General features: G+C 41.2%; 1 protein-coding gene across 1 annotated transcript in view; it reads left to right on the top strand.

Annotated features, from left to right (window-relative positions):
- The window catches only part of elapor1 (endosome-lysosome associated apoptosis and autophagy regulator 1), a 110,833-nt gene extending 108,176 nt beyond the window's left edge, over nt 1-2,657 (top strand). Inside the window, exon 22 of the mRNA XM_039747304.1 lies at nt 815-2,657. Within this exon, the coding sequence (XP_039603238.1) occupies nt 815-883 (69 nt within the window). The 3' untranslated portion in view covers nt 884-2,657. The remainder of the gene's footprint in view (nt 1-814) is intronic.
- The last annotated feature ends 9,740 nt before the right edge of the window (nt 2,658-12,397 follow it).

Below are 12,397 nucleotides of genomic sequence, written 5' to 3'. Positions count from 1 at the left end.
GCCCAGCCCCGACTAAGAAGGGTTTAGCAAGAGAACAAAGTTTAGGAAGCCCTGCTTTAGAGGTACATGGACCCCATCCAATGTCGCTTTGAGTGTAATATTTAGTACATTCATCTTGTAAAGGCGGCGGCATGGTGGCTCAGTGGGTAGCACTGCTGCCTCGCAGGTAGAAGACCCGGGATCGCTTCCCGGATCCTCCCTGAGTGGAGTTTGCATGTTCTCCCCGTATCTGCGTGGGTTTCCTCCCACAGTCCAAAGACATGCAGTTTAGGAGCATTGGCGATTCTATATTGTCCCTTGTGTGTGTGTGTGTGTGTGTGTGTGCCCTGCGGTGGGCTGGCGCCCTGCCCGGGGTTTGTTTCCTGCCTTGCGCCCTGTGTTGGCTGGGATTGGCTCCAGCAGACCCCCATGACTCTGTAGTTAGGCTATAGAGGGTTGGATGTTGGATGGATCTTGTAAAGGCTCACTTTACACTCACTATTGGATGAAAAGGTCAGGTATATTGTCATGTTTTCTAAAAATTCACACTTTCACGACCCCTAGACAGTTTATAAAATGCAGCACGAATAAAAAATTATACTTTGCATATAACGTCCATATCCATTTTTATCCAGAATACAGTATATTCAATTTTTTATTGCAAGCATGTGAGTCATTGTCATATCCTTCTCTTTCTCATTCAAAAATCAAGATCACTCCCGCTGAATGTTGTCCCTTTCCTTGTTGGTTCTATAGTAGTTACATTGAGCTTGTCATCAAATTGTTAGTTTTAATCTTTTATAGTGTTAACATTATTATTTATTTATTTTTACAGAGGACTTCTGATGGCTTTGATTCTGTTCCACTGAAGACATCCTCCGGGCAAAATGACATTGAGCTATGAAGCAGGCCAACCCATCCAGATCTCAAAAGTGGGGGGAAAAAAACCCTGTAGAATTTTAATGTTTTTTTATTCTTGTGGGCCAACTAAGACCTTCTGCAGAAGACCTTTTCTTTTTAATAGGGCTGGGATAATTTTTAGCTTATTAACATTTTACAGATAATGACTATTGTTGATAATTCGAACTGACTGCCTCTGTACACCGACTGCACATTTGCTGTAAACAAGCGCACTGCTTGCTCTGAGAGCCCACCTCACTTGCGTCAGTGACGGTGCTGCTTGTATTACAGTATTAATTTTGTCAAATATACAGTGTGGGGTGAACTAAAATTGGTTGTCTATAATTTAGTCCCTGCACTTTGAACTGTACTGTGGCAAATTAAAATAGAACAGGCAGGTTCAAAATCTGCTCTGGTCACTGTCTGTGTTTGCCGGCATTTTTCTCCCTCAGTTCCAAAATTGTTAGGTTAGGTTACTTGATTATGTGTGTGAAAGTGCCCCACAGTGGACTGGCATCCCACAGGGTTTGTTCCTGCCTTCCACACCTCTGAAGTGGATTAAGCAGGTTTGAAAATGGTTGCGCAGATAAATAAAAGGATTATTGGATAGTTCGCACGTATTATAAATAATGTGAAATAGGACTTCTGCACTAAGGCATTGTTTAAACTTGGCTCTGAAAGAAATGTTAATTTTCCTGTTGTACCTTTTGTAAAATATATAAAATACTACAAGCAAAACTTGTAGAAACCTAGAGAATCAAATGCGTATCCTGCACCTCAGGAAATTTGCAGATGTTACATTTCAGCAGACCAAAAACTGGCCACAGCAGTGACTTTTACATGTCTCTGACTTCTGCCTTTAGCTTGATTTATTGCAACAGCTCATCCTTCCCTGGCATGTTGTTTAATTCATGCATCTCATGTTAGGTTATCTATATAGCTAATGTGAAAAAGTAAGTACCCCCCGTAAAATGTTTTTCTTTTTACCATATATGGACTTAACAAAGATTTGATCTTTGCTTAAATAGTATCATTAGATAAAGGTACTGTAACTGAAAAATGCAATGAAAATTTTACATCTCAATAATGTATTCAACAAAAAATATGACATCTGCTCCTATAACTGTCTAGCACTCTCTGACTTTGACTGTGAGGAAGTTTTTCCCTTTCCTTCATTTAGAATTCTTTCAGCTGTGTGATATTTGAGGGATGTCTTACATGTACAGCTTGTTTCAAATCTCCCTGACAACATCTTGCTGGGATTCAGATCCAGCCTTTAACTTGACCAATCTGGAACCTCCATTTTTTATTTTCAGCCCTTCCTTGGTGTATTTACTGGACTGTTTAGTGTCATTGTCATGTTACAAGGTCCACTTTCAATGTAACTTCAGTATTCTCACAGATAGTCTCAAATTATCCTGAAGCATCCTCCAGTAGAATAAAGAATTCATTGTAGATTCTTTGATTGTGAGCTTCCCAGGCCATAATGCAGCAAAACAGTCCCAAACTATAACATGCCCCCCACCATGCTTTACAGCTGGTATCAGGTTTTTCAGGTCAAGTGCCCGTGACGATGCGGGTTCTGCTCCATGCTCCTATCTTACTTCTTGGAGCCCTCGAACCCGACATCGTCGGTAATGTCACCGATGAGCTAGGCAGTGAAGACATCAACCATTGAGTAAGGGAATGATGCAAAAAGTGCTAAGTGCTTTTATTAAAAATCAACAAAATCAAAGTGTTCAAATAAATAGTGCAGTGCTTTAAATAAGTCATTAAATAAATAATCCAATAAAACAGGTGAATCCATGGAGGTTAAAAACACAATAGAAAAAAATCCTTTAAAGAATGAGGTTAAAATAACAGCTGGAAGCAATCTTTCTTTAAAACTAAAGCCAGGTGCATTCTTCTACTGGTGGCTTCCCTGCTTCTCCCATTCGGACCCTGCAACAGGGGAGTCCACCTACCAGCAAGTGCAGCTCCTTTTCTGGTCCGGTAGCCCCCTGTTCCCCGGCTACGTTGGGCTCCGGCCGGACCGAGATTTGGGTTCCTTCTGCTGGGGCTCAACACACTCAAAGCCTCCTCGACTCCGCTTCCTTCAACGGCCAGTCAACCCCTCTGCCGGTCACTCCAGCTCCTCTAAACTCCACTTCCAACAGCCCCCCTCTGAGAGTTGGCCAAACACTCCTCTGGGGCTCTCTTACCAGCTGCCTTCCACCTTAATAGATTCTGTTCCTCCTCGCGCTCTCACTTGCTTATGCACCGGCTTTCTCCTTCCTGCTTCCTTCTCCTTTAACCTTCCATTCTCTTTTTCTTCTTTTCTCTCTTACTCTTGTTTTCTCTTTTCCCCCCTTTTCATCCGCCTCGCGCTTCTATTAAATATTATGGAGATGTAGATCAGGTGTGGCAATTAGCAACTCCCGGCAACAATTACAGATGTGGATGACTCCTCACCTGTGCACTTTAGCGAGGACCATCCGTATCACGGATCACCCGGGAACCGCTCCGGCCACACTACCACGCCCCCCTCTCTCTGTAACTGCGAGTACGGCGACTATTTATTTAAAAAGTGGCCTTTGATCTGAGCTGTGGGCCCGCTATACCACAGTGCCATCTTTGGTTTTCATTAAACATGGCTGGTACTGTGGTGGAATAACTATCTTTGTCTCAACTCTCCAGGGCGCATTGTTTCAGAAGTCCTTATCTTTGCTGCCCAGAAAAAACATCAGGGCACGACTAAAGTTTTCCCATAAACACATAGGCAAAGGTTTCCTCCTGCCACATTTCCCATGTAGACCTAATTTATGCAGCCTGTTTGTAATGGTAGACTTGTTCACTTTGATATCAACAGAAGCAAGAGCTACCTGGAGGTCCCATGATTAAATTCTGAGGTTCTTAGATGCTTCTTTCAGCACCTTGCATTCTGCCCTTGGCAGAACTTGCTGGGACGATCTGGCCTGGACAAGTTGGCAGTTATTTGAAATCTTCCCTACTTGTAGATGATCTTCCGAAAAGTAAAATGGTTGGTTTCCAATTGTTTGGAGGTCTTTTTAAATCCCATTCTAGAATCATAGGCATCTATAACTTCCTTTCTGAAGGCCTCAGAGAGCTCTTTTGATCTTGGCATGGCAATGACACACATTTCAGAAACAAAGAGCAAACCAAACTTCATGTGTGATGTTTAAATAAGACGAGCTCTGCCTAGAACTTCTCTAATGATGTTTTAATCCGTTGTGTCTGATCTGGTGCGCCTAATTCTAGGTTTACATGTTTGAGGTAGTGATCAATTTGGGGATATACTTTTCCCACATAAAAAATTTGTATTTATGTCTATTTAAATTATACAATGGACTACAAATGTATATGTAGCATTATGTTTGTTATATCAGCTTTATTGACAGATACTGTTTAAATGATGATGAAATGTATCTTGATATGTCCATGTGTGTAACATGTAGAAATATTTCATGGAGTGTACTTACATTCTCTCATATTACAATTTTATTATACATATACTGTTTGATATATGCATACATTTTAACTGTGAAGTAATTCAAATGTTCCCCTGCAGCCAATGTGATCTGTTAAGACACCTCACAAGGAAACAGTAAACATAATAATAAGGCATATTAACCTTTAAAGAGAGCTACAAATGGGTTCAAATTATTAATAAATTAATAATCAATCCGCTTACAGTTACTAATGCAGCATAGAAAAATCAGCCGAATCTTTTCAGATTTCTCACTTTGTGGTTTCTGCCAGACAGGTCATATCTTCTGGAAGGCACGGACTGTGAGCCGACTGTCCTTGTGGTCTCAGAGTGTTGATCAGACACTTCCTCCCTTTTAATTTACCTTCAATACGTTTTTCAAGAAAACCAGAATTTCTCCTTAATAATTTAATGTTTAATTAATTTCTAAAAGCTAGTTTGGAACCTTCTGTATTACAAGCAAACTGGTTTGAAGGCTCAGAAATAAACACTGCCAGTATTTTTAATTGTATTAGTCCTTATTCCAGCCTTTGTTTATAACATATACAGATTTGTTTTGGCACACCCAAGTGGTCTTACAGTTTCATTTTTTTTATTATGCATATACTGTAAATACGCTATTGCTGGAATTGCAGCACAGATTGATCGTCATTGCTTCCTGTGACATTTATTTTCTGTGTTAAATGTTGAAAAACAAGATGAGCTGTACTTATCTGATCTTCAGATTTTTATTTGATTGGGTAAAGTTTTTGTTTTTTCTTATAAAATATTTTCTGGTTGTAAGAAACTGTTACATTTTGTGTCACTTGTATGAAGAATTTGGCCATTTCTGAGAGAACTGTTATAGCTATGACCAGGTTTTGGTTTTTTAACCAAGGATATGAAACATGACATCCTCTTGTCAGGTTTAAATAAAACAAATAACAGAACCTAGCATTTTGAGGCTGGGTTAGTCCGCTCTCTTGAGCGGGTCAGGTATGGTGGGAGCTCTGTTCTGGGGGCCCCCAGGCTTTATAGAGGTCTGAGCAGAAGGGGCAAAGTCAGTTGCCTTCGTTGGGCATCTTCTGTTGATGGAAACGGAGATGACCCACTTAGTGACAGCGCCCCCTCTCGCTCCAGAGTGGCGTTACATACTTCAGATGAGCCCAGAAGGTGCTCCTCTGACCCGCATGTGTGACTACATACTGTATATATATTCCAAAATACTCATCCCAACCCACCCCAGCCCTGATGTCAAAAGTAATCAAAATTTTGAGAGTGTCAAAAGAACAGGTTGAATTTATTCTTGATCATTGTGGTTATTATTTTCCAACAAGTTGATAGTTATGGTAGTTGAATTATTAATTCTTGCAGCTGAAGTAAAGTCCAGTTTAAACAGGAGCAACACCATTGCTAGAAAATTGATTAGGCAGCGTCTCTCTAGAGGTGATTAAGTTTCGCTTCAATAGAGCCTAAAGAAATATTTTTTTTTAAAAAAAGACACATAACAAACAGGAGGAAAAGCTGAGGTGTCAATAGACAGGAAAAAGACAGTAAGGATAAAAGAAAGCACCTGATTTTTAGACCCTAATTTTGGTGACTAAAGGACAGTGTCCAAACACACGTGTGCAGTAGCAAAGCAGACCCGTACTGGATGTCGTTCTTCAGGGCACATTCCCACTGCTGCGGGCTGCCCTGACTGAACACACTCAGGTGGATGTTGTCGGCCTCACATAAAGTGTGACATGGGAATTTGGTGCCAAGGTCTGCTTTGTTCATTGCTGGTCTTTCCTTTTAGTCTTCGTAATTTTAGTTACCGTTCTACACCTTCAAAAGGTCCAGGATGCCTTTTATTTTTTAAGTAAAATTTGCCGCCTATCTGTCAGAGGACACAATGGGATCCTTGTGAAATGTGGTCTCACCAGAGAAACTGGTCAAAGTGAGCCTCATTTTGTAGGAAAACATTTTTCATTTTCTAATAGATTTAACAAATATAGGAAAATGTCTATTGCCAACTTTGACGGTTCATTAATTAAGGATACAAACTAAAACGAGTGTAAAAACTGAAATATGGCATAATCTGTTTATTTATTTGCCTTACAGTATTTTATATTTATTGAAGTCCTATTGGTTTTGCTAGCATATATCCTGAAAATCTCATTCTGTTCTCATCTTCAGTTATTGTGCATCTTTTCTTTACAGTACAGTACTGCCTGTCTACTCAACTTTAATAAACGGAACTGTCTTTCACATTGTTTTAGTGTTCACTGTGATGGCACCATATTAATTTTCTAGCTGTATAATACGTTTTTCTTTCTCCTTGCTACTCTTCTTTCTTTCAGCATCTCCTTCCCCTCTGTACACCACCTCAGGACTTCTTCAATAAGATGTTAGCACCCCTTACTTGTAGCAGTTAACCTCTTTTTAGTTTTCTCTCATTCCACTTCCAGTTCCTCTCAAACTCACACTCTAGAGGGAATAGTAAAACCAAGAGATCAAGAGTCATCTTCTTATGTACCTTGCCTATCTATGAAGGAGTGAATTTCATATTGCTGACATTATCATCATCCCAGTTTATCAGCTGGAGAAGGCATAGCCATCAAGGTTTGGGTAACCCTGTTGTCCGTATTGGAGGTAGAAAGTAGATCTGTGATGCAAGTTAGCCTTGACAAAGGACAGCCATCCTCCCTTCTGCTGTAATATGCACCTGCTAAACCATTTCTCCCAGATAGGTAAGTTTTGGCCAAGGCCTTACTGATGGCAGCATCCACTCTGACTGTGAGGGATGTACTTGTATCTTTTCTACTTCTTTAAAGTGCCTTCCTTGAGATCAGATGTCATAGTTGAGCTAATAACTATCAAAGTATGCAGGTAAGCGAGAATCAGACAAATCATTACCGAAGGACTTGGACAGCAGACAGCTATGGTTAGATCTGTGGCTGCTGAAATTTTATTTAAGTAAAGCATTACATGGAAGAAGTACAAAAGTGGAATTTGAATATACAATGGGAGGTCTAAAGTTGAAGTGCTCCTTATGAGAAGGGTTTATTAGTCGTAGTGGACAGAAGGAATCAAGAAAGCTAATGCTAGCTATGTTAGGTTGTATATCATGATGGGTGGAGTACAAGTCAAGGGAGGTTATGGAGCAGCATCGCACCAAGTCCAGAGGGGAGCGACTCGGAAGATTCTTGGCCTAAGAGGTATGAACTATGAAGAGAGACTGAAGGATATGAACCTTCTTAGTTTAAGAAAACCGAGATTTAGAGGGTGATATGATCAAAGTGTTTAATATTCTAAAGGGAATTGTTACAGTGGATCCAGAAATATTTTTTTTTCACACAGAGAACTAAAAACACATGAAATAAATGAACAGGTAGTGTGGTAAAGAGTTGGATTATGGAAACCTTCAATCTGTGATTAGATGTTATTTTGGGGAAATTAAGTGGATAGGATTATCAGGATATGCCGGGTTGAATGGTCTTTGTACCACATTATTTGTTCATTCATTCCACGTGTCTATAGTTCAGTGTGTGGGGGAAAAAAATCAACTTTCTGCTGTTCTTATCTTTCTCCAATGTTTCATGTTGTTATAGATCTGGATGAGAGAAATGTGAGTTAATGGGAACACAAAAGCAGCCTTTTGATCTGGATCTTCCATCTCATTTTTAAAACAGCAGAGGTACACCCTGTGGACTCGACAGTAATCTGTGGAAAAAAGAAAGTGGCAACTGCTCATCCCGTTCTCCATGATCTTGTGATGTGAGGAGTGCAAGTTGGACACCTACAGTCTGATTGAACCAACCCAATAAACCATCTCTTTTCGGGTACAAATGGGTTCTTCAAGGTCTTCAGCTGTGTGTCTCCAACTGCTGGCACATCTAGACAATGCAACATTCAAAACTGGACCCCTGATTTGAATAGAGGTTGTTCAAAACTAAAGAAATGCTAAATGCAATCCTCATCGAGTGCTTGAAGTACAGGCAGAGAGTCTGGTTGGGCATAGCAGAGGCTTCTTTGTAAGATGGTCAGATTCCAGCAAGAACGTTGGGGTCTCTTCTCTTACCCACTCTTTTGAACATCTTGGCTTGTATTATTGTGGAGGGGTGTCCTTAACTGCCTCACCAAGCTGTACATGCATCACTACACCTACAGTGATACTCGATATCCTTCGGCCAGTGACACCAGTAGCACTTCTGCTGTATCCAGGGCACTGCTTTAGTTGTACTGAAGTGACCTCATGCTAGAGCTCCATGGTGGTCTCTTAGAACTTGTTGGCAGAAGGCTTTTGTGACCATGCGTTGCCATTCCAATTCACTAATGACAAAAAAGTGCCAGGACCATTTTAGGATCCTCTTCTAACTAGCAAGACCCCCTTCTATGCTTAACATTTGTAATTCTCTGGCATTCTGTGGCTTATCATCATTATGGTCTTCCTGCTGTTCACAATGCCCATGATTTTTGTGTATCATGAGGGTACTAAGGATGGGCTACCACATAAAAAAAACATCAACAGCAATGTTATGGTTGGAAACAGACCACTGATGAAGGGAGAAGTTTCAGGTTGTCCCTGTTGAGTTACTGAAAAATACAGTTAAGGGAAGAATTACTGAAAATAACTAATTGTGGGAACAAAGTTGGCAACAAGGAGATGTTTTCACTTACACCCAGCTTTCTCGTCACAATATTACAGATAAGAGCTTGTGGTTGCAGGGACAGCTGAAGCCTACCAGGGGAGTTCCTCTCAGATGGCACCAAGAGTTTCATGGATTATTCCAAACTGTGGTGAAGTTATAAATGGAGAAGGAGGTGTAAGGCCTCCAGTAACAGCCATACAAAACAAGCCAAGACCTTCCTGAGCCTGACCAGATATGTCCTCACACCAGGTAGCCAGCCCTCAAACAACACTGCCAGGCTTTGGAAGATCACAATGCCCAATAATGCCTTATAACAGGGAGGGATTGTAAGGCCTGTTGGATGAGGAGATATGTCCTACAAAAGATCTGTGTAATTTAAGATTTTATTTTTAAATAAAAGTGAAAAATACACAAACGTTTGTAAACGTAAAAATAAGGGCAAATATGACTTGCCTAAAAACATAATCTAAGGCAAGCAAGTCCCAATATACAATCTAGAGACTGTAATCCCAAAATAGACGCAAAAATATTAAACGGAAAAAAGTGAAAACTATACTTATACTTAATACTTAAATAAACTCCAAGGTTGTGATCCACTGCTGGGATCCTCACTGACCTCAGTAGAAAGGCCAAGGGTGGTCCCACCTCATGCTGGTTCCACATACAAAACACAATGAATAGAAGGGCACTTAAAGAAACAGTACCCAAATACCAAACAGTAAATAAATATAACCATATTAACACAGAGAAAACATGAAAAATACAAGTTAGGAATTAAACACGTTGTGCAACAAATTGTCTGGAAGTGAATCAGGGCTCGAGCTCGAGTGGTCCCAGTGGACAAAAGACTCCTTCCAGAGTCCAGACCAAGAAACTTTGGAGTCAGTAAAGGCAGTAGAGGTGGTCAGGGCTCATCTGACAGGGAGAGAAGAAGAGTGAGAGTAAGACGTGCGTTTAGTGCCAGTGCTGAAAGTGGCAGAAATGAGTAAAAGGACAGGAGATAAGAGGCTCAGGTCAAAAACAGAACAACAATAACTGACACACACCAATGTCCAAAAAGCTAAAGTCAAAAAGAAAGCACAATTCAGACACCAAAAACACATGAGAAACAATACCAAATTAGCTTATTTGATGCCAAGAACCATGGACAAACAGTGGTGACCGGCTGACAACATACAACTCACCTGGTTGCTAACAAAACAAATATACAAAATGGCTGCCAGCTACATAAAGAAAATACTCCCAAAAATATTCTAAACTCCCCAGATTCATAACAGAGTGAGGTGAGAAGGACTGTATTTGTTGGTGATGGACCGAATTGTACCGACCACCACATAGGCCAGCCTCAGTCAGCCCATGTACCAGTAAGGAGACCCGGGTATAAGCACCGGCACCCCCGCGACCCTGTTCAGGGGGTTAGAAAATGACTAACTGTACATTTTAGTTTATTCTTTGCATAATCTGTATTTTGTATAATTTATGTTTTATTATGGCATACTTGGAAGAGTTAATCTTTCCTTTATGGGATTAATAAAGCTGCAGTGGGCTGCCACCCTGCCTGGTGTTTGTTTCCTGCCTTGTGCCCTGTGTTGGCTGGGATTGGCTCCGGCAGACCCCCCGTGACCATGTAGTTGGGATATAGCGGGTTGGATAATGGATGGATGGATGAAATGAATAAAATTACTGTTATCAACAGGCAGGTCAGCGATCAAAAGCAAAATAGTCAATTTACAACTGAATGGCAGTAGGAGAAATTCAGAATTTGTCAAAGTGCAAGTCCAAGTCCAGGCCTAAGCTGGGTTTATACTTCAAGCGACATGATGTTGGCACCTGCAGACACTACTGCTACGCAAGCGGTAATAAATACTAGTGCATGTACTTTACATAAATCTGGAAGGTTCCACCACGTGGCAGTGCGAGATCATGACGGTAAGAAAACAACGTTCGGCTTTGCTGTGTTGTGAATTGCCTGAAACATCTAATTAATTCTGAGGACACCTTCCCACATATCTCTGAAAAGGACGGATGTTTAATGATTACATCCATCAATCCACGGATGCGCCCATTCTTGCAAGCACTGGGCGTGAGACAGAAATGATCCCTGGATGAGGCATCAGCTCATCGCAAGATAAATACAAGCACACACATACACTAGCGTCATTTTAGCATCAATAAATCCCCAAACCTGCATGTCTTTGGATGGACACAAGAGCACACTGTGGAAACCAGGAAAACCGTGCAAACTCCAGGCAGGGAACACCAGGGACATGACTCCCTGCGAGGCAGTAGCACTACCGCTGTGCCACCATGCCACCCCTCAAGAGTAATTATTAACAGTATTCATTATTTAAATAAAGTTAACAATTTATCCATCCATCCATCCATTTTCTAACCCGCTGAATCCAAATACAGGGTCACGGGGGTCTGCTGGAGCCAATCCCAGCCAACACAGGGCACAAGGCACAAGGCAGGAACCAATCCAGGGCAGGGTGCCAACCCACCACAGGACACATACAAACACACCCACACACCAAGCACACACTAGGGCCAATTTAGAATCGCCAATCCACCTAACCTGCATGTCTTTGGATTGTGGGAGGAAACCGGAGCGCCCGGAGGAAACCCACGCAGACACGGGAGAACATGCAAACTCCACGCAGGGAGGACCCGGGAAGCGAACCCGGGTCTCCTAACTGCGAGGCAGCAGCGCTACCACTGCGCCACCCACAATTTATCTGTAAAATGAAATATACATACTTTAATGCATTTCATCATTTAATTGATGTCCAGTATAAATTTAAGGATTCTAAATGCGCAGAGAGCTGGAAAATCATAAATTGAATGTGTTCTGTGTGGCAATTGCTGTCTGACGCCGCTGTCAGTGCAGGAGGAAGCCCCAGAAGCACGTAGCAATTAGCAACTGGGGCGGTTTTAAGATGACATTTACGACGGTCTGCTTTAATAACAAAATAAACTATGAGGTTAAAGTGGAAATTTCAAGATTAAACCCAAAATTTCCACTGTGTCCCTAATTTTTTTTTTTTTCTCTATGGCTCAAATACACTGCCATACATTCTGGTGCTATTGTGAAGGTTAAAAAATAAAATAAAATTTAAAGTGCAGCACAGACGGCACAGAAGGTGTGAGACCTTTAAAATGTATTGCGTCGTTATGTTGGGGAATATCCGACGCTTGAATATAAAAGCACCACGAATGCATGTCTATGTCGGCATTTTTCTTCACCACATCGAGCCATTCATCAGACATCGATCTCGTCGGCTCCTCAAAGCGGTTTGACGTCACTTTCCAACTTGAACTTACTGCGCCTCTCAATTTTTTGCTGGTAGTGCCACTCATGCATGCATCGTGTTAATTTCTCAGGAAAACCTCAGAGGAAGCATCAAATGAATGCATGGTA

The sequence above is a fragment of the Polypterus senegalus genome, chromosome 3 (assembly GCF_016835505.1).
Source record: "Polypterus senegalus isolate Bchr_013 chromosome 3, ASM1683550v1, whole genome shotgun sequence".
NCBI classification, from domain to species: domain Eukaryota; kingdom Metazoa; phylum Chordata; class Cladistia; order Polypteriformes; family Polypteridae; genus Polypterus; species Polypterus senegalus.
Note: the sequence above shows the minus strand (reverse complement) of the source record. Positions and strands in the feature narration are given on the sequence as shown.